Source organism: Aethalodelphis obliquidens, unplaced genomic scaffold (assembly GCF_003676395.1).
Source record: "Aethalodelphis obliquidens isolate GAN/ISIS:26980383/991018 unplaced genomic scaffold, ASM367639v1 scaffold84, whole genome shotgun sequence".
Taxonomy (NCBI): Eukaryota; Metazoa; Chordata; class Mammalia; order Artiodactyla; family Delphinidae; genus Aethalodelphis; species Aethalodelphis obliquidens.
The window spans coordinates 903,325-926,243 of record NW_020838028.1 but is presented as its reverse complement, the minus strand read 5'-3'; the positions used below and the strand labels follow the sequence as shown (position 1 = coordinate 926,243).

Below are 22,919 nucleotides of genomic sequence, written 5' to 3'. Positions count from 1 at the left end.
CAGGCGGATTCCTAACCACTGCACCACCAGGGAAGTCCCATGGCGTTTTGATATTTTGCAAAGTTCATCAAATAGGCATTGCCTAGATGCAGCTTTTTTGTTAATTACAGTAGAATTGTTTTAAACCCAACAGTGTTAATAAATAATGATTTTTAAAATTGGAGAATTGACCTTTTATATTTAATTCCTTGCTTCCCACCCTTGCAGAATATAACTATGATTCATACTAGTTCATACATAAGTAGCAGTGAATATGCTGCTGCCATTCGTGTAGCAGTTAGAAGTTAGTGGTTTTTGTTAATGTGCTGGTTATTAAAACTGAGTATGTGTGTACTTTACAGAACGGTCTTTCCAAATCATACAGTGAAGAGGGTGGAGGATTCCAGTAACAATGGGCAGGCACATATTCATGTAGTAGGAGTAAAAAGGAGGGCTATCCCACTTCCCATTCAGATGTACTATCAGCAGCAACCTGTTTCTACTCCCGTTGTTCGTGTTGATTCTGTTCCTGATGTATCTCCAAGTCCTTCACCCGCAGGTATTAATTTTTATTGTGTTTTAAATATTACCGATTTAATAAGAAGACTAAATGAAAGCTTATATACCTTTAAGATGTGTAACTTTTCCTTGTTATTCCAGTAACATTTTATTTCTCGTTCTCTTATTTTATCAGATTAGTATGATGCAAACTTGTTAATTTCTTAAGACTGTTTTCTCTCAAATTGAGTAAAATAATTTCTACATGCAGCTTTGCAGTCATTTCATTATGAATTTTGACTTTTCCCTATATTTTCAGGAATCCCTCACGGACCACAAACTGTAGGAAACCATTTTCAGAGGACTCCTGTTACCAACCAATCTTCAAATTTGACTGCAACACAAATGTCTTTTCCAGTACAAGGTGTTCATACCGTGGCACAGACTGTTTCGAGAATTCCACCAAATCCTTCAGTTCATACCCACCAGCAGCAAAATGCTCCGGTGACTGTCATTCAAAATAAAGCTCCAATTCCTTGTGAAGTCGTTAAGGCTACAGTAATCCAGAATTCTATACCCCAGACAGCAGTTCCTGTTAGTATTGCTGTGGGAGGAGGAGCTGCTCAGAGTTCTGTGGTTCAGAATCATAGTACAGGGCCCCAACCTGTTACAGTTGTGAATTCCCAGACGTTGCTTCACCATCCATCTGTAATTCCACAACAGTCTCCATTACACACAGTGGTACCGGGACAGATACCTTCCGGCACTCCTGTTACGGTAATTCAACAAGGTGTCCCACAGAGTCACATATTTGGCAGAGTACAGAACATGCCAGCATGTACTTCTGCAGTTTCACAGGGTCAACAGTTAATCACCACATCGCCCCAACCCGTGCAGACTTCGTCTCAGCAGACGTCAGCTGGCGGTCAGCCACAGGACACTGTTCTCATAGCACCCCCACAGTACGTAACGACTTCTGCGTCCAACATTGTCTCGGCAACTTCAGTACAGAATTTTCAGGTAGCTACAGGACAAATGGTTACCATTGCTGGTGTCCCGAGTCCACAGCCCTCAAGGGTAGGGTTTCAGAACATTGCACCCAAACCTCTCCCTTCTCAGCAAGTTTCATCAACGGTGGTCCAACAGCCTATTCAACAACCACAGCAGCCAACCCAACAAAGCGTAGTGATTGTAAGTCAGCCGGCTCAACAAGGTCAAACTTACGCACCAGCCATTCACCAAATTGTTCTTGCTAATCCAGCAGCTCTTCCGGCTGGTCAGGCAGTTCAGCTAGCTGGACAACCAAACATTACTCCATCTTCCTCACCATCACCTGTCCCAGCTACTAATAGCCAGGTCCCTACTGCCGTGTCATCTTCTTCCACCCCTCAGTCACAGGGACCACCTCCAACTGTCAGTCAAATGCTATCTGTGAAAAGGCAGCAACAGCAGCAGCATTCACCAGCACCCCCACCACAACAGGTACAAGTACAAGTTCAGCAGCCACAACAAGTACAAATGCAGGTTCAACCACAGCAAACAAATGCAGGAGTTGGTCAGCCTGCTTCTGGTGAGTCGAGTCTGATAAAACAGTTGCTGCTTCCAAAGCGTGGTCCTTCAACTCCGGGTGGTAAGCTTATTCTCCCAGCTCCACAGATTCCTCCCCCTAATAATGCAAGAGCTCCTAGCCCTCAGGTGGTATACCAGGTGGCCAATAATCAAGCAGCAGGTTTTGGAGTGCAGGGGCAAACTCCAGCTCAGCAGCTATTGGTTGGGCAGCAAAACGTTCAGTTGGTCCAAAGTGCGATGCCACCCACAGGGGGAGTGCAAACCGTGCCCATCTCGAACTTACAAATATTGCCAGGTCCGCTGATCTCAAATAGCCCAGCAACCATTTTCCAAGGGACTTCTGGCAACCAGGTAACTATAACAGTTGTGCCAAATACAAGTTTTGCAACTGCAACTGTGAGTCAGGGAAATGCAACTCAGCTCATTGCTCCAGCAGGAATTACCATGAGCGGGACCCAGGCAGGAGTTGGACTTCAGGTGCAAGCGCTTCCAGCCTCTCAAGCATCTCCAGCTGGACAATCATCTTGTACTACTGCTACTCCCCCATTCAAAGGTGATAAAATAATTTGCCAAAAGGAAGAGGAAGCAAAAGAAGCAACAGGTTTACACGTTCATGAACGTAAAATTGAAGTCATGGAGAACCCATCCTGCAGACGAGGAACCACGAACACCAGCAATGGGGATACGAAGGAAAATGAAATGCAGGTGGGAAGTCTTTTAAATGGGAGAAAGTACAGTGACTCAAGTCTACCTCCTTCAAACTCAGGGAAAATTCAAAGTGAGGCTAATCAGTGCTCACTAATCAGTAATGGGCCATCATTAGAATTAGGTGAGAATGGAGCATCTGGAAAACAGAACTCAGAACAAATGGACATGCAGGATATGAAAAGTGATTTGAAAAAACCTCTAGTTAATGGAATCTGTGATTTTGATAAAGGAGATGGTTCTCATTTAAGCAAAAACATTCCAAATCACAAAACTTCCAATCATGTAGGAAATGGTGAGATATCTCCAGTGGAACCACAAGGGACTTTCGATGCCACTCAGCAAGATACTGCCAAAGGTGATCAACTAGAAAGAATTTCTAATGGACCTGTATTAACTTTGGGTGGTTCGCCATCTGTGAGCAGTATACAGGAGGCTTCAAATGTGGCAACACAGCAATTTAGTGGTACTGATTTGCCTAATGGACCTCTAGCTTCAAGTTTGAATTCAGATGTGCCTCAGCAACGCCCAAGTGTAGTTGTCTCACCACATTCTACAACCTCTGTTATACAGGGGCATCAAATCATAGCCGTTCCCCACTCAGGATCAAGAGTGTCCCATTTTCCTGCCCTGTCATCTGACGTTCGGTCTACAAATGGCACAGCAGAATGCAAAACTGTGAAGAGGCCAGCAGAGGATAATGATAGGGAAACAGTCACAGGAATTCCAAATAAAGTGGGAGTTAGAATTGTTACAATCAGTGACCCCAACAATGCTGGCTGCAGTGCAACAATGGTTGCCGTGCCAGCAGGAGCAGATCCAAGCACTGTAGCTAAAGTAGCAATAGAAAGTGCTGTTCAGCAAAAGCAGCAGCACCCATCAACCTACGTACAGAATGTGGTCCCACAGGTGAGTCATTCTCGTATCACATTTCTCTTACAGAAATCCTGATGTGTTAATATGATTTGAGGGGGAAATGCACTGTTTTTTCCATGTTTTACCTTGAAAAGTTAATTGGGTCGGCTCATCAATGTACTTAAGCTGTTGTGCTCTTTTATTTTTCTCTGTTTTTTATAATATTAAACAGTTTTCAGTTGTTAACTTTAGCACATGGTTTAAAGCATCTTTCTATTTTGTTATAGACCCAAATTAGTAATTTTGTAGAGCCAAGCAAGAGAAGCACTTCTAATCTAACGTCTTTGGGGGAATTCTTAAAACGTAACTTAGTCTCCTATGTTAGGGGGGTGCGGGGTTGCTAAGGGTTCTCCAAAAAGGGATTTCTGTATTTGGTTTTGACACGAGTGTATTTTTGTGCCTCCTTTCACAGTACTTCTGTAAAAAAGGTGAATTCCATAAGAATTTTATCAAGTGTGTTCTTATTATATCTATGTATTGAATTAGTTGCCTTTATTCTTTAAAAAGGTTTATTTCTTATAATTTCAATTTGTTTCAGCTATTCCAGTATTTTAAATTTTGTGTCTCTTATTCCTTTGCTCTACTGTCATGTTTCTGCTCTTCCCTTTTTAATATATACTATCCTGTCTCTGCATGCCTTAGTGAATAAAAGTGTTTTCTTGAATCAGTGCTGCTGAATTGAGGGTCCAATCAGCCTGTAAAGATTTTAAGGACAATCTTGTATGCTATTTCCTGATTACTACTTCTTCATTCTCTCTTTCCTAATTACTATATAGCCAGAACCTTCTGTGACTGTTGCCAACTGTTCTAGCATTCTTCTGGCTTGGGTTTCTTCTCTGTGCTTATGATGATAACAGCAGATTGTTGGTATTGGTACCAAATCTAGATGGCAAAGCAGGGGTGGTGGTGGGGGAGCAAAATGGAAGATGAAAAAACGAAGAATCCCTTGCTTCAGAGCACGTCATTCACTAATATGTGTCTTTCTTCATGTGAATGGATAAAGCTGCTCTGGGGGCAGAATGAGGTTTTTAATTCATATGTTAGTATTGCTTAGATCTATTTCAAGCTACCTAAATAGGTTGAGTATTCATTAGTGGATATTATGTACATGGCAATAATTAATAAGGAGTTTTGGTGGAAAATACTAAATCATTTTTACTCAGACTTTTACAAGTTGAGTTTTTCATTTATTAAGCACACTAAAAAAGTTTTTTTTAGTAATGAAGTGTTTAACATATAGTAAGCATTCAACACATTGTTTTAATTTTATATTTAATAATTTCCCAATTCATCTTGATTATGTGTTTGACTTTTTTTCCTTTTAGATTCCTTTATAATCCCAAAGAGTTATAGTAGACCAAGCCAAATTAGAGAAAACCTCTATTACTATGGAATTGTTTCATCCACCCTCATTTTTTGTGTCAACCTTCCAGTGTGGTTATATTCAATAATGGTACCTAAATAACATAAAACGAACAACAATACTGGCTAAGACTAGGACCTGTGTTGGGAATTTTGCACTAAAGCATTTTGTTATTTGATTCTCAAAGAAAGTCTATTAGGTAAAAATTTTAATTTCATTTTAAAGATGAGGCCCTCCAATGCTAAATAACTCGCCCACGGTTACCAGCTAATATGAGGTAGTACTAGGACTGAAACCTGGGTGTGTGTCTGAAATCAAAACTCATGCTATTAACCCATTTCTCCACTATTCTAAAAGATTTCTTTGTAAAGTCCTAGATATCCCTTTTATATGTAACATATTGATTATTTTAACTACTAGGTTATAGGATGTGAGTACCACCGAATGATAATTTTAGGATATTAATGCTAGAATTTAACATATTGGACATGCATACATCTAACTCAAGCCATAAAATTAATATACTTTATTCCTAATCTGAAAAATGTGTATAAACTTTTTATGTATTCTCTCCAGGAATGTAGTTTATTTAAAATAGCTACGGTCTAAAGTTGGTATTTGGTTGGCATGTAGAAATTTATAACTTTGCAAGGAAAAAGAGACATAACATACATGGTGTCTGTGAGAATGAGAAACAAAAAAACAGGATGTGTATGTATAACTCTTAGCACAGTGCCTGCTACACGATCTGGCACTCAGTAATGGTGCAGGTATATTTTATCTTTGTATATAAGATAAGGTACCTATAAAGGCTAAAAAATTATCAACTGTTCAAGATGGAATCATAAGTTTCCTTTGAAGGGAGGCTGTTGGGCCTTCTCAAGAGCCTGCTGATAAAAGACCATTTCCATTGTTGCCCAGGGTCTTTAAATTTCTTTATATACTCTCAAAGTTGCATTTTAGGCCTTGGTTTAACACCATTTTATTCACTATTTGAATTGGTACTTTAAAGGGGTAAATGAAATAGAGGAATTTAAATGTGATTTTTTTTTTTTAGCCATACCTTGTTATTTCCACCATTTTAAGGGGTCTGGGGATGTTAAGGAGGCACCTTTACCCCAAGAAGGGACTTCCAGACTTTTGCAGAATGCTCAGAGCTGGAAAGACTGCAGGGAAACGTCCCTGCTGAGAATGGCCAATGGGTAATCCTTCCTAATACCATTGTTACTTAATTTTTCTTTGCTCAGTTTTGTTCCTTCTCACTCCCATTAATCAGCTGTATTAATTTCATTACAGAAAAAAAGCTAGCAACAAATAAAGGAGAAAGATATGTGAAAGTAATATAGATTTTGTTTTTAAGTAGTATTTAGCTGGGTAGGTTATATAAATACAAAATAAATTGTACTTCAAGGCACATTTCTTTATTTGTAACTATTTTTTTTCAATCTGTTACATTTGCAAGTTAGAGTGCAATATGGGTACCATTTCTGAAAGTCGTACTCTCTTCCACTATTCATGAATTTGTATCTGCTGGAGGCATAGTATTAGATTGGCATGTAAAATAATAAAAATGAAAGAAAATTAGTTATAAATACTTACCTAAAGACTTGTCTTTTTCAGGAGCATGTAAAACACATGTTGAGTATATCTGTATCTGTTCATCCCATGATCTGATGCCATACCTAATTCTTGTATATAAAGATAGTTTACTTAAGGATGTACTTATTTAAGGCATTTTATAGATGCTGCTCCTCAGTTTCCTGTCCTTCATACATGAATCCTTTCTGAAATAGTGCCAACACTGAATATGGGTATCTTCCTGGTCCCTTTCTTTCTTTGATAAAGCGTTTGAAAAGTTACTCAACCCATCAGAAAGCATACCTGCAGCCTCAAGGGGGCAGTGTTTAGTCATAGCCATAGAAAATCATTTTAGCAAGAGTCACAAGAATGTCATTTTAATGTTTTTTTTTTTTTAAAGAGTATTACTGCTTAGATTAGTAGACTAGTAGTACACTGTAATAACTAAAGTCATTACCACTAAACGTATTTTTTTGTTTACATTTCAATGTGTTCTTATAAGACAGGCTTGGTATGTATATATTATCTAGTTATACTTAATAAGAGGAAAAAAACTGGATAGTTTAGGAAAATAAGGGAATATTAGAGCAGAAAGAGCCTTAGATATTATCTTGTCCATAACCCTCATTTTTAAGAGTTGAATGAACTCTCCCACGCTCACAGAGACCTCTTTTCCAGTGATTTCTGTTATTGTCTTAATTCTGTTCTCTAAAGATCTGTACTACATTTAGACTAAATGTAATCTCTTTTATATCACATTTAGAGTAAATCTAATTCTTTTTCCTTACAAGCATTTAAAAGTATCTCTCCTTACTCACCTCTTCTTTAGAGTGTATTTTCCTATTCATTTCAATTAGACCTTAGGTGTTATAGTGTCTGGTTTATTCATCATCCTGTTTACCTCAACCGGTTCCATTTTCTAAGTGGCTTTCAAAATGTGTAGCTAGAATTGAACACAGTATTTCATTACTACTTAGTAAGTAATTTATTTTGAGAAAAATAAATTATGACTTTGTAGTTTTTCTAACACAGTTTGAATGTTTAAATTTTAGTCTTATTCTAAGGTTTTTTAAAAGCTTAATATTAATAAGAAAGTAAACATTTAACAACTTCAAATCCCGTCATATATCAGAAAGTATCATCAGTACAGTCTAGACTTTTCAGCCGTAGTTTATTCTTGAAAAGATGATAAAGGCAAGATTACAATTTCTTATTTTAACAAAAAGAAATATCTTTGCCAAAAATAAAACTGCTACATTAACATTTTTAGATAATTTTACATTACAAAAGGAATCAGAATTATTTCATATTCTTTGTGTAATTTTACTTTTCTGGTCACACACTACTGGAGAGGTACTATAATATGAAAAATTAGTTCTACCTCAGTAGAGTAGAGCAATGGTAAAGAATATTGCTGAAGAGTGATCATTCCAAAAACATGATTTTGAGACCTACTTTTACATTCACATTTGAGTTAGGGTTATGGTTAATGATCGGGCCCTTTTACATCCTAAAAGAAATATATTTTGCATCTTATGTAAAAGACCTAGTTCTTAAAACGTAATTAAGTAGTACTTGGAAAAACATATAAACAACCTATTTAAAAATTAGTTTTGTTGAAAGAAATGTGTAATTTTTTATTATAGGAGGAAACCTAAAAACACTCCTTTAGTCAAAGAAAATATGAGTCTTGGAATTTCTCATTTGGTACCTTTTATAAGTACTGTACTTCTTTTTGTTTCGTTGATATATTTATCTCTCTTTATTTTTTTTTGTTGTTTCTTGTTTTTTACTGTGAAAATTTTTAAACATACAGAAAAGTAGAGCCAATAAGCCTCCATGTATCCTTCACCCAGCTTTAGGTATTGTCACCATTTTGCCTTTCTAGTTTCATCTCTTCCCCACCACCATTTTTTTCCCTGAAGTAAAGTAAATCCCAAACATTATTTCATTTCACCAATGAATACTTTAGTATATATTTATAAATACTTTTAAATATATATATATATATATATACATTATATGGATAATAGTAGTTTAATATTATATGACACCCAGTTCATGCTCAGTGTTCCCTAGTTGTCTTTAAAAATGTGTTTCTTAAACATTTTGTTTGAATTAGGATCTACAAGTTTTCTGCACATTGCATTTGGTTAATATGTCTTTTATTCCTTCTTAATTTAACAGCTTGGATTAACTGCAGTTATCCTTGCCACATCCCTCATTAATCATTAACAATTGGAGCTAAAATACCGTATGATTCCCTGTTATTTAACTTTTCTGTATGAGACCAGTAAGAGTTCTACATTGAAGAAGAAAAAATAGGATAAAGCTTTGTTAGCACTTATAAAAACAAAAATAAGCTTAATTTACAAATATATGACAGGAGAGTCAATAAAATACCAAATGTAAATGGTAATAGTGTAGGGGACCAGAAAGTTCATTATGAAGGAATTTGGTAGCTCTGACAAATTTACCCTTTAGTTAAAATTCTGGGATTATATTTGTGTCAGTATTTGTATTTGGCTCAAACTGATCCTTTTGGCTACTCCTATTTATTAGAGTTTCCTGGAATTTTTTATGCAGTATTTTCATTTCAAGGAAATAGTTTGACTAATTTTTTGCTGTTGTTGTTGTAAATAGATTGATTCTAATGTTATCTTCCCTTCCTTTCTCTCTGATCCTCTTCTCTCCCCACCCCCACCCCCAAAACCCCCAGTTCTGCTTTCTTACTCTTAGTTTATATGGCTTTAAGAATCCACAGGTGAATGATTGTCAATCCATGTTCCCAGCTTTAACTTCTGTTGATAGATAATTGCACTTATTGATCTGTCCCTGTCTCCAAAGTGAACTCATCATCTTTCCTCCAAAATATGGTTTCCCTCTGGACTTTTCTATTAGTATAAATAATAATTGTAACAATTGGCATTTACTGAGAATCAGAGCCAGGCTCTTCACGTATAGTTTCTCTCGTCTTCCCACCATCCCAAAAGTTAGATTTTATTATTTACACTTTATAGATGAGGGAATTGAGGATCAGAGAGGTTAAGTAGTTTGCCCAGGGTCACATAGCTAGTTAAAAGGTAGATTGAAATTCTGAGTCCTGATCTGTCAAGCTGGAAAGTCCACATCCTACCCATGATACCTGTACTGCCCTAAAATGCATGTTTTTCATGCATGTATATGTTTTCTCACTAACAACATGATAAAATAATAAGAGTGGGACCCTATTAGAGAAATAACTTCAATCACATCCCAAAGTAGATTTTTTTTTTTTTCTTAGAACTTGGAACTCAAAAGTTCTTATGACTTCACATTTCTAAGAACCTTTTCTTTTGGCATTTTATTCTCTTCATTTATTCATTTTTATGCTGTGGCCTTATGTGTTTGTGTTTTGTCTATTTTAAAAAAATTATTATGACTTTCAGTAAGAGGTTTTCAGCAATTTTTAACTTAATTTTGCTCCACTATTTCCAATATTACCTTATAAATAAACAAATATATTTAATATTTTCCCAAAGTTTAAATGTATTACCTTTAAACAGTGTTTTGAAAATGATGTGCTACCATTTCTGTGAGAAATTTAGTATTTTTTCCTTTGTGGTATGTATGTTATGAGTGAAATCTGAATTAAACGTCAAAGAAAATGTATTGCCTCAAATTGTTTTAAGCTACATTATAATTATTATGTGTTTTTCAGAGAGAAAGGATGGGATATAGAAGAGAAAAAAATGTAGCTTATGTTAAAAAGACTTATGCATATAATTAGAATCCTTGTATTATCCATCAAAACTTATAACCGAGCAACTTTAAAGACTAAAGTTGTTAGTTAAAATAGCTTTTGCTGCAAAGTAATATTTACAACATTTTACTTATATGGTTACATCATTTTTAACATCTGAAATTCCCTTTGCTTTTTACTATATATTGTTTTATATTCATTAAAATCTTAAAGGAAATATTATACAAAGAAGAAATAATTTGCAGTTGATTTTTTTGTGAAGAATATATGTAAGTAAATCAAATGGGTGAATTTATAATAATTTCTCTTTTTAATCTATAATTGTGTTTCTACCCAATTTTATTAATTTAAAAAAATCTTAATTCTAAATAATGTATATTCTGTGATAGTAACAACAATGCAATCTTGCTCTAATTCATATGAAATGAATTTGACTTCCTAAACATATTTCTAAAATTAGTTATCTCTTAAAAGAGTTTCTAAAAGGTAATCATTAAAATTACAAATATAAATTTTATATGTTGGAAGTGCATAACTATCAATGTAATCAAATTCATAAGCCTATGCTATAAGATATGAATGTTTTTCAGTGTCATTTCACAAACTGTGTGGTTGTGCTTTTTCACAGAACACTCCTATGACACCTTCACCAGCTGTTCAAGTACAGAGCCAGCCTAACAGTTCTCAGCCTTCTCCATTCAGTGCATCTAGTCAACATGGAGATCCAGTGAGAAAACCTGGGCACAACTTCATGTGTCTGTGGCAATCTTGTAAAAAGTAAATGGCAGTTCTATTGCTATATGTAAATGCTCTTTATTCTGGAATGCCTTTGTATTTAAATTCCTGTCATCTCTAGTTTCATGAGAATTTTCTTTTGAAACCACTAACTTTTTAGCAAAAATATTTTATGTTAGAAGTGATATTTACGTAGATCCAGTGGTACCTAAGCCAAGAAATTTATATAAATGATGGAAAGAGCTTCATTGCCTTAAGGTAGTTATTAGAGAATATTTCAGTATTAGTTTTTAACAAAAGAAAATCAGCTAAGAATTTGATTTTATATTTGCCTATGAAAAGAGATAGGTTTTTTAAAGTGACTTGAAGTTAGTGGTAGTCATAGAATTCCTATATAACAGAAACTTAAAGATAATCTCTTATTGAAGAATGATTTGTCTTAAATTTGAGTTTAAGATGGACACCCCATGAAAATTTTAAAAACCATATTATCTCACAGTTTAATAACTAAGATGAACAATAAGTGGAACTGAATTTCTTAAACAAGGCTTTCTTAGACTTAAAGGAAAACTTGTGAATAATATTGAACTTGAGAATAATATTGTTTAAACTAAAACCTCAGTTCCTGTAACAGTACTCAGCTAAGAACCTTTGCCTTGTCACTTTTTTAGAGCTCTAGGACTAAGGCACTTGTCTTAATAGACATAATATCCTTCATTTTTTTAGATATCAAAGATGCCATTTTACTTTTCCTAACTATAGCAGAAATTACCTCATCCTTTTGAAAATTGTATTTGCTATTCATAATTTTTATGATATAGACAGATTTCATATATAGATTTGTTGTAGGATTGTGGCTGTCAGTGTAGCCTAGGGATTATTAATAGTATGCAAGATTTCTTTGGACAGTGTTTATCAAACTTTAAATCTCAACCCAGCAGTGGGGTCATGAAATCATTTTGGCAAGTCTACCAGGAGGGTTTTGCTTGTTTTTCTTTTCAGTAAAAAAGTGAATAAAATATATCAGATTCCATTATGTTGGTAAGGGTAAGTATTGTTTTCAGTTATATGTGTATATAAGTATGCATATCTAGGTCATAGTGTAAAAAATCTGTCAAAAAACTTGTTTAAAATTAGTGCTTTAGGTTCTATTTCTTTCATTTATTTAATTTGACCTTTTTTTTAAGTTTATGTTGTAAGTTAATTTGAAACTTTTTTCACTGATGTCAAATTCTATTCTTTTTTTTTTTTTTTAGATTTTGTTTTTTGTTTTTCCATTGCAAAATAGTAGCTGATGGAGTAGGTAGTCAGTTAATGCTGTTAGTTGACTAAAAAGTTTCAGAATAGGTTCTTTAGATGAAGTGTTAGAGTATTTCAAGAAAAAAAAATTTGCTGGAAGAGTTAATGAACCTAAATGCACAGCAGTTTCCCATCTTGCTAGTAGGATTAGTGTTACAAAATTTGATGATCTACCTTTTCTTTTTAAGTCTTTTCTGGAAAAGACTCAACAAGACTTCTTAGACCTTATCAATTTTTAAAGTCTTTCTAGATACTGCATTTGGTAAATAAGTTCAGTTTGATTCTGCAGATACTTACTGAGCACCCTTTTAGAAGGGTTCATGTGCTAGGAGGTAGAGATAAAAGATCACTCTGAGCTTTTAGGGAAGCAGATCCAAAAAACAAATAAATTACAGTTTAAATAAGTACTGTACAAAGATAGTCTTACAGCGTTACTGGCAGCATAATGGACAGTTAATATAATGCCAGGGTGGTTAGAGAAGTTTTGCTATAGACATTTCTTTTGAGTTGGTTGTTAAAGAATGAGTAGGAATTTGTCTTGGAAAAATAATTCCAGACAGCATAGCAAGTGCAGGGAATTATAGAAGGAGCTATTTATGCCCAGGGAACTATGAGAAGCTTAGGATACCAAGAGCATAAGGATGTGAGGAGAGTAAAGGCTTTTATTACAGTTGACCCTTCATATCTGCATCTGAGGGTTCCACCGAACATGAATCGAAAATACTCCCCCCAAAATTCCAGAAAGTTTGAAAAAGCAAAACTTGAATTTGCCGTGTGCTGACAGCTATTTACATAGCATTTGCATTGTATTAGGTATTATAAGTAATCTATAAATGATTTAAAGTATATGGGAGTATATGCTTAGGTTATATGCAAATACTTTGCCATTTTATATAAAGGACTTGAGCATCTGCAGATTTTGGTATGTAAGGGGGACCTGGAACCAATCCGCAATGGATACCAAGGGATAACTATTCATTTTTAGTTTCAATTCCAAGTGGAGTAATCCATGTCGTAGCTACTGTCCCTAGATAGCTATGCTCTGATTTCTTTAATATCTGATCAAAAATAGTAATGAAGAATCTTCCTTGTTGCAATCAGATTCAGAACTAAAATTATTTCCTTCACTGATATATTGTTGTGAAATGCGCCATTCACCCTTACATCACACGTATTAGTAATTTCTTTTTTAATCTGCAGGCATGTATCTCTAAAAATTGAGGACCCTACTCTTTAACCATAAGTTATACCCCTGCAGAAAAATAACATTAATTTCTTCAATATTATGAGTTCTTCAGTTAGCCAGTCAGTGTTTACATTTCTCCGCTTGTCTTCTGTTTACTTAGAATTTGAACTGGAATCCAAGATTCAAACATTGACTCTGGTTGAAGTCTTTTAAGTCTCTTTTAATCTGTAGATTACCCCTCCATCTCTCAGTTTTTTTCCTCGCAGTTTTTTGTTGATAAAAGCAGGTCATTTGTCCTGTAGAGCATCACAGTCTGATTTTGCTGCTATTGTGTAGCATGTTACTCTGACCTTGAATTTTCTGTAAATTAGTAGTTAGGTCCAGATGTTTGATCAGATTCCAGTTTGATTTTTATGAAGAGTGTTTTAGAAATGGCATTGTGTACTTCCATCAGGCGATAGGTACTATCTTGTGTCTCTTTTTGTGATGTAAACAGCCATTGAAAGTTATGGCCTAGATACATTATTTTATTGTTTATAAAATGTAAAACTTTCCTTTTTATCAACTCTGATTTCTCTAAAGAATAGTTTCTAGAGAAAAGGCTAGAGAGATTATTATTTCTCTTATTTACCAATTTTCAAAATAATGAGTTGTTTACTAACACTGCAGAAAGCTGACTATGAGGTTAGGTTTTCTATTTTTTTATTTGCTTTTGATTTTAGTATAATTGGGAACGAACTTATAAACATAAACATATTTGAGGTATTTCAGTGCATTGCAGTTATTATATCCTTCTTAGTGTTCAACTTGTCCCATCTTTGGCCAGTGAAGGCCTCTTCAAGCTGGTTATGATCTTAGTATGTCTTTGATAGCTTCCTTGCTCTCTGTTAGATGGAATGTTCCAGACTTAACTTGTATATTTCCTGCCCCATATGGGGAATCAACTGTTTCTCCAAGGATGTCTGGTGTCTTTTAATGGGAAATGATATTTAGTCTAGGCTTCAGGGAGTACCCATTGCTTTTAAGTTGGTTATTGCTTCTAGGACTTTTCAGTGGACAGACTGGAAAAACTAATGGTTTTTATTTCATGTTTAGAAAGACCTTCTCAATGCTTAGATCATAAAATACACATTTTGTTGCCTTCTGCACTTTAATATTTTTTTGATCCATCTGTAATTTAGTTTCATATATAAAGTGAAGTGTGAATCTAACTATTGTTTTCCAAATGACTACCATATTGATGAGTGCATTTTTTCTTTAGGCATTCGAATGGCCACCCTCGATATGTACTAAATTTCTGTATGCTTTTTCTGTTTCTGAATCACTTGTTATCCAAGTGGTCTCTGTCCTTATCATACTGTCACTTTCAGTTTTGATGTTGGATGGCAAGTTCCACCTCCTAATTTTCTTTTTCAGTGTTTCTCATTATTGTTTCAAGCACTTACCTTGCACCAGGCACTGTGTTAGGTTTTGAAATTAGAGTGATGTATAAATCAGACTTGATACCTGCACAGATATTTATCCTTTCAAATGAACTTTAGAATGTTTCCAGAGATTCCCCCAGGAAAGCATGTTGGGATTTTCATTTTAATTCCTTTTAGTGAATAGGTATTTTTGTTTGTTTTTAGGTAGTGACTATTTTTCCAGTATTGATTTTTTCCTTATAAGAAAACAGTATCATCCCATGGTATTATAGTCTTTTTCACCCCAGTAGAGCTTTAACATTTTCTTCACATAAATCCTGCAACTTTATTAAGTTTATTGCTAGTTATAGTTCTTTTTTCTTGTTAACCATAAATGATCTTAACTTCTACTGTATTTTTAACTGGTGGTTGTTTTCTGTATTTATGCCTTTTAGTTTGTCCTCTCATCCAATTATAATATTTAATGTTTCCAGAACAGTTATATAATAGTAGAGTGGTAATATTTATTTTCTTTCTTTTTTTTTTTTAATCCCTGTCCTAAAAATGTTGTGAGGGTGTAGCCCCATTGCATGTACACTTGTTTATAATGTCACAATGTATTGTTATACTAATTTGACATATGCATCATAAAACATGCACAAACCAGCAAATAAAAGAGAATCATTTAGGGCTTCCCTGTTGGCATAGTGGTTGATAGCCCGCCTGCCAATGCAGGGGATACGGGCTCGTGCCCCGGTCCGGGAAGATCCCACATGCCGCAGAGCGGGCTGGGCCCGTGAGCCATGGCCACTGAGCCTGCACATCCGGAGCCTGTGCTCCGCAACGGGAGAGGCCACAATAGTGCTAGGCCTGCGTACCACCAAAAAAAAAAAAAAAAAGAATCATTTAAAATGGCACAAACATTATAAATGACTTTAAAATGTATATTATTGTGTTTATAACATATTTGCTCTTACTAAAAACTCATCATTATTAGTCACACTTTAAATAAGAGCAATGTAATTGAATAGGCTTCATTTTTTTTTTTTAATCTTAGTTCAATACAATGTGATGAAGCAGTACTAGGTTCAGTTTATTTTGAGTTTTAATTTTAATGACTGTCAGAGTAAAGAAAGATTAAAAAAAAATACTTAGAACTAGATGGAAGAAATACTCTTGAAATCATGAAATTCATCTTTTTAATTTCATGCATAATTATGCTAATGTTTCATTGCTATTGAAATGAAGCTGTTAAACAGCCTGTGGTACTTGCAAACTAATTGAATGATACTGCATTTTATTTATTTATTTATTTATTTTAATTGAAAAATAGTTCATTTACAATGTTGTGTTTGTTTCTGGTATACAGTAAAGTGATTCAGTTATATATATGTTTTTTTCAGATTTTTTTCCATTACTGGTTATTACAAGATACTGAACATAGTTCCCTGTGCTATACAGTAGGACCTTGTTATTTATCTATTTTATTTAATGTAGTGTTTATCTGTTAATCCCAAGCTCCTAATTTATCCCTCACTACCCCACTTTGGTAACTGTAAATTTGTTTTCTGTGTCTGTTGAATCTGTTTCTGTTTTGTAAATAAGTTCATTAGTATAATTTGTTTAGATTCCACATATAGGTGATATCGTATGATAGTTGTCTTTCTCTGTCTGACTCACTTCACTTAGTATGATAATCTTTAGGTCCATCCATGTTGCTACAAATGGCATTACTTCATTCATTTTTGCCTGAGTAATATTCCATTGTATGTATGTGTGTGTGTATATATATATATATATAAAAATATGTAAATAAATAAATAAATAAATATATATATATATATATATATATATACACACACACACACACAACATCTTATTTATCCATTCATCTGTCAATGGACATTTAGGTTGTTTCCATGTTTTGGCTATTGTGAATAGTTCTGCTATGAATATTGAAGTGCATGTATCTTTTCAAATTAGAGTTCTCTCCAAATATATGCCGGGGAGTGGGATTGCAGGGTCTTATGGTAACTCTATGTTTAGTTTTTAGTTTTTTAAGGAAGCTCCGTACTGTTCTCCATAGTGGCTGCACCAATTTACATTCCAACCAACAGTTAGGGGTGTTCCTTTTTCTCCGCACCCTCTCAAGCATTTGTTATTTGTAGATTTTTGATGATGACCATTCTGACTGGTATGAGGTGATACCTCATTGTAGTTTTGGCTTCCATTTCTCTAATAATTAGTGATATTGAGCATCCTTTCATGTGCCTATTAGTCAACTGTATTTCTTCTTTGGAGAAATGTCTATATATTGTCTTCTGCCCATTTTTTTTTACATCTTTATTGGAGTATAATTGCTTTATAATGGTGTGTTATTTTCTGCTTCATAACACAGTGAATCAGTTATACATATACATATGTTCCCATATCTCTTCCCTCTTGGCGTCTCCCTCCCTCCCACCCTCCCTATCCCACCCCTCCAGGCGGTCACAAAGCACCGAGCTGATCTTCCTGTGCTATGCGACTGCTTCCCACTAGCTATCTACCTTACGTTTGGTAGTGTATATATGTCCATGCCTCTCTCTCGCTTTGTCACAGCTTACCCTTCCCCCTCCCCATATCCTCAAGTCGATTCTCTAGTAGGTCTGTGTCTTTATTCCTGTCTTACCCCTAGGTTCTTCATGACATTTTTTTCCCCTTAAATTCCATATATATGTGTTAGCATACGGTATTTGTCTTTCTCTTTCTGACTTACTTCACTCTGTATGACAGCCTCTAGGTCTATCCACCTCATTACAAATAGCTCAATTTCATTTCTTTTTATGGCTCAGTAATATTCAACTGTATATATGTGCCACATCTTCTTTATCCATTCATTTGTTTATGGACACTTAGGTTGCTTCCATGTCCTGGCTATTGTAAATAGAACTGCAATGAACATTGTGGTACATGACTCTTTTTGAATTATGGTTTTCTCAGGGTATATGCCCAGTAGTGGGATTGCTGGGTCATATGGTAGTTCTATTTGTAGTCTTTTAAGGAACCTCCATACTATTCTCCATAGTGGCTGCATCAATTCACATTCCCACCAGCAGTGCACAAGTGTTCCCTTTTCTCCACACCCTCTCCAGCATTTATTGTTTCTAGATTGTTTGATAATGGCCATTCTGACTGGTGTGAGATGATATCTCATTGTAGTTTTGATTTGCATTTCTCTGATGATTAATGATGTTGAGTATTCTTTCATGTGTTTGTTGGCAATCTGTATATCTTCTTTGGAGAAATGTCTATTTAGGTCTTCTGCCCATTTTTGGATTGGGTTGTTTGTTTTTTTGTTATTGAGCTGCATGAGCTGCTTATAAATTTTGGAGAATAATCCTTTGTCAGTTGCTTCATTTGCAAATATTTTCTCCCATTCTGAGGGTTGTCTTTTGGTCTTGTTTATGGTTTCCTTTGCTGTGCAAAAGCTTTGAAGTTTCATTAGGTCCCATTTGTTTACTGTTGTTTTTATTTCCATTTCTCCAGGAAGTGGGTCAAAAAAGATCTTGCTGTGATTTATGTCATAGAGTGTTCTGCTTATGTTTTTCTCTAAGATTTTAATAGTTCCTGGCCTTACATTTAGGTCTTTAATCCATTTTGAGCTAATTTTTGTGTATGGTGTTAGGGAGTGATCTAATCTCATACTTTTACATGTAGCTGTCCAGTTTTCCCAGCACCACTTATTGAAGAGGCTGTCCTTTCTCCACTATACATTGCTGCCTCCTTTATCAAACATAAGGTGACCATATGTGCGTGGGTTTATCTCTGGGCTTTCTATCCTGTTCCATTGATCTATATTTCTGTTTTTGTGCTGGTACCATACTGTCTTGATTACTGTAGCTTTGTAGTATAGTCTGAAGTCAGGGAGCCTGATTCCTCCAGCTCCGTTTTTTGTTCTCAAGATTGCTTTGGCTATTTGGGGTCTTTTGTGTTTCCATACAAACTGTGAAATTTTTTGTTCTAGTTCTGTGAAAAATGCCAGTGGTAGTTTGATAGGGATTGCATTGAATCTGTAGATTGCTTTGGGTAGTACAGTCATTTTCACAATGTTGATTCTTCCAATCCAAGAACATGGTATATCTCTCCATCTATTTGTATCATCTTTAATTTCTTTCATCAGTGTCTTATAATTTTCTGCATACACGTCTTTTGTCTCCTTGGGTAGGTTTATTCCTAGATATTTTATTCTTTCTTTGCAATGGTAAATGAGAGTGTTTTCTTGATTTCACTTTCAGATTTTTCATTATTAGTGTATAGGAATGCCAGATTTCTGTGCATTAATTTTTTATCCTGCTACTTTACCAAATTCATTGATTAAGTCTAGTAGTTTTCTGGTAGCATCTTTATGATTCTTTATGTATAGTATCATGTCATCTGCAAACAGTGACAGCTTTACTTCTTCTTTTCCGATTTGAATTCCTTTTATTTCCTTTTCTTCTCTGATTGCTGTGGCTAAAACTTCCAAAACTATGTTGAATAAGAGTGGTGAGAGTGGGCAACCTTGTCTTGTTCCTGATCTTAGTGGAAATGCTTTCAGTTTTTCACCATTGAGGACGATGTTGGCTGCGGGTTTATCATATATGGCCCTTACTATGTTGAGGAAAGTTCCCTCTAGGCCTACTTTCTGCAGGGTTTTTATCATAAATGGGTGTTGAATTTGGACAAAAGCTTTCTCTGCATCTATTGAGATGATCATATGGTTTTTTTCCTTCAGTTTGTTAATATGGTGTATCACATTGACTGATTTGCGTATATTGAAGAATTCTTGCATTTCTGGAATAAACCCCACTTGATCATGGTGTATGATCCTTTTAGTGTGCTGTTGGATTCTGTTTGCTAGTATTTTGCTGAGGATTTTTGCATCTGTGTTTATCAGTGATATTGGACTGTAGTTTTCCTTCTTTGTTACATCCTTGTCTGGTTTTGGTATCAAGGTGATGGTGGCCTCGTAGAATGAATTTGGCAGTGTTCCTCCCTCTGCTATATGTTGGAAGAGTGTGAGAAGCATAGGTGTTAGCTCTTCCCTAAATGTTTGATAGAATTCGCCTGTGATGCCATCTGGTCCTGGGCTTTTGTTTGTTGGAAGATTTTTAATCACAGTTTCAATTTCAGTGCTTGTGATTGGTCTGTTCATATTTTCTATTTCTTCCTGATTCAGTCTTGGCAGGTTGTGCATTTCTAAGAATTTGTCCATTTCTTCCAGGTTGTCCATTTTATTGGCATAGAGTTGCTTGTAGTAATCACTCATGATCGTTTGTATTTCTGCAGTGTCAGTTGTTACTTCTCCTTTTTCATTTCTAATTCTATTGATTTGAGTCTTCTCCCTTTTTTTCTTGATGAGTCTGGCTAATGGTTTATCTATTTTATCTTCTCAAAGAACCAGCTTTTCGTTTTATTGATCTTTGCTATCGTTTCCATCATTACTTTTTCATTTATTTCTGATCCGATTTTTATGATTTCTTTTCTTCTGCTAACTTTGGGGTTTTTTTGTTCTTCTCTCTCTAATTGCTTTAGGTGCAAGGTTAGGTTGTTTATTCGAGATGTTTCCTGTTTCTTAAGGTAAGATTGTACTGCTATAAACTTACCTCTTAGAACTGCTTTTGCTGCATCCCATAGGTTTTGGGTCGTCGTGTCTCCATTGTCATTTGTTTCTAGGTACTTTCTGATTTCCTCTTTGATTTCTTCAGTGATCACTTCATTATTAAGTAGTGTATTGTTTAGCCTCCATGTGTTTGTATTTTTTACAGATCATTTCCTGTAATTCATCTAGTCTCGTAGCGTTGTGGTCGGAAAAGATACTTGATACAATTTCAATTTTCTTAAATTTACCAAGGCTTGATTTGTGACCCAAGATGTGATATATCCTGGAGAATGTTCCATGAGCCCTTGAGAAAAATTTGTATTCCGTTGTTTTTGGTTGGAATGTCCTATAAAAATCAGTTAAGTCCATCTTGTTGAATGTATCATTTAAAGCTTGTGTTTCCTTATTTATTTTCATTTTGGATGATCTGTCCATTGGTGAAAGTAGGGTGTTAAAGTCCCCTACTATGAATGTGTTTCTAACCCTTTTATGGCTGTTAGTATTTGCCTTATGTATTGAGGTGCTCCTATGTTGGGTGCATAAATATTTAAAATTGTTATATCTTCTTCTTGGATCGATCCCTTGATCATTATGTAGTATCCTTCTTTGTCTCTACTGATAGTCTTTATTTTAAAGTCTATTTTGTCTGATATGAGAATTGCTACTCCAGCTTTCTTTTGGTTTCCATTTGCATGGAATATCTTTTTCCATCCCCTTACTTTCAGTTTGTATGTGTCTCCAGGTCTGAAGTGGGTCTCTTGTAGACAGCATATAGATGGGTCTTGTTTTTGTATCCATTCAGCCAATCTGTGTCTTTTCATGGGAGCATTTAGTCCATTTACATTTAAGGTAATTATCGATATGTATGTTCCTATTCCCATTTTCTTAATTGTTTTGGGTTCGTTATTGTAGGTCTTTTCCTTCTCTTGTGTTTCTTGCCTAGAGAAGTTCCTTTAGTATTTGTTGTAAAGCTGGTTTGCTGGTGCTGAACTCTCTCAGCTTTTGCGTGTCGCTAAAGGTTTTAATTTCTCCATCAAATCTGAATGAGATCCTTGCTGGGTAGAGTAATCTTGGTTGCAGGTTTTTCTCCTTCATCACTTTAAATATGTCCTGCCAGTCCCTTCTGGCTTGCAGAGTTTCTGTTGAAAGATCAGCAGTTAACCTTATGGGGATTCCCTTGTGTGTTATTTGTTGTTTTTCCCTTGCTGCTTTTAATATGTTTTCTTTGTGTTTAATTTTTGACAGTTTGATTAATATGTGTCTTGGTGTATTTCTCCTTGGATTTATCCTGTATGGGACTCTCTGTGCTTCCTGGAGTTGATTAACTATTTCCTTTCCCATATTAGGGAAGTTTTCAACTATAATCTCTTCAAATATTTTCTCAGTCCCTTTCTTTTTCTCTTCTTCTTCTGGAACCCTTATAATTCGAATGTTGGTGCGTTTAATGTTGTCCCAGAGGTCTCTGAGACTGTCCTCAGTTCTTTTCATTCTTTTTTCTTTATTCTGCTCTGCAGTAGTGATTTCCACTATTTTATCTTCCAGGTCACTTATCCGTTCTTCTGCCTCAGTTATTCTGCTATTGATCCCATCTAGAGTACTTTTAATTTCATTTATTGTGTTATTCATCGTTGCTTGTTTCATCTTTAGTTCTTCTAGGTCCTTGTTAAATGTTTCTTGCATTTTGTCTATTCTATTTCCAAGATTTTGGATCATCTTTACTATCATTATTCTGAATTCTTTTTCAGGTAGACTGCCTGTTTCCTCTTCATTTGTTAGATCTGGTGGGTTTTTATCTTGCTCCTTCAACTGCTGTGTGTTTTTCTTTCTTCTCATTTTGCTTATCTTACTGTGTTTGGGGTCTCCTTTTTGCAGGCTGCTGGTTCGTAGTTCCCGTTGTTTTTGGTGTCTGTCCCCAGTGGCTAAGGTTGGTTCAGTGGGTTGTGTAGGCTTCCTGGTGGAGGGGACTAGTGCCTGTGTTCTGGTGGATGAGGCTAGATCTTGTCTTTCTGGTGGGCAAGTCCACGTCTGTTGGTGTATTAGGGGGTATCTGTGGACTTACTATGATTTTAGGCAGCCTCTCTGCTAATGGATGGGGTTGTGTTGCTGTCTTGCTAGTTGTTTGGCATAGGGTGTCCAGCACTGTAGCTTGCTGGTCGTTGAGTGAAGCTGGCTGCTGGTGTTGAGATGGAGATCTCTGGGAGATTTTCGCCATTCGATATTATGTGGAGCTGGGAGGTCTCTTGTGGGCCAGTGTCCTGAAGTTGGCTCTCCCACCTCAGAGGCACAGCACAGACTTCTGGCTGCAGCACCAAGAGCCTTTCATC

The 22,919-nt window shown here is 35.4% G+C and overlaps 1 protein-coding gene across 3 annotated transcripts in view; it reads left to right on the top strand.

Moving 5' to 3' along the window:
- Positions 1 to 22,919, top strand: part of ARID2 (AT-rich interaction domain 2) — a 170,524-nt gene that overhangs the window by 115,580 nt on the left and 32,025 nt on the right. For all 3 annotated transcript variants that reach the window (XR_003430079.1, XM_027093544.1, XM_027093543.1), the window contains 3 exons: positions 342 to 538; positions 797 to 3,660; positions 10,978 to 11,126. Coding sequence is in view for 2 of the 3 variants with exons in the window: in XM_027093544.1 (XP_026949345.1) it covers positions 342 to 538; positions 797 to 3,660; positions 10,978 to 11,126 (3,210 nt within the window). In the remaining variant the exon portion in view is untranslated. The remainder of the gene's footprint in view (positions 1 to 341; positions 539 to 796; positions 3,661 to 10,977; positions 11,127 to 22,919) is intronic.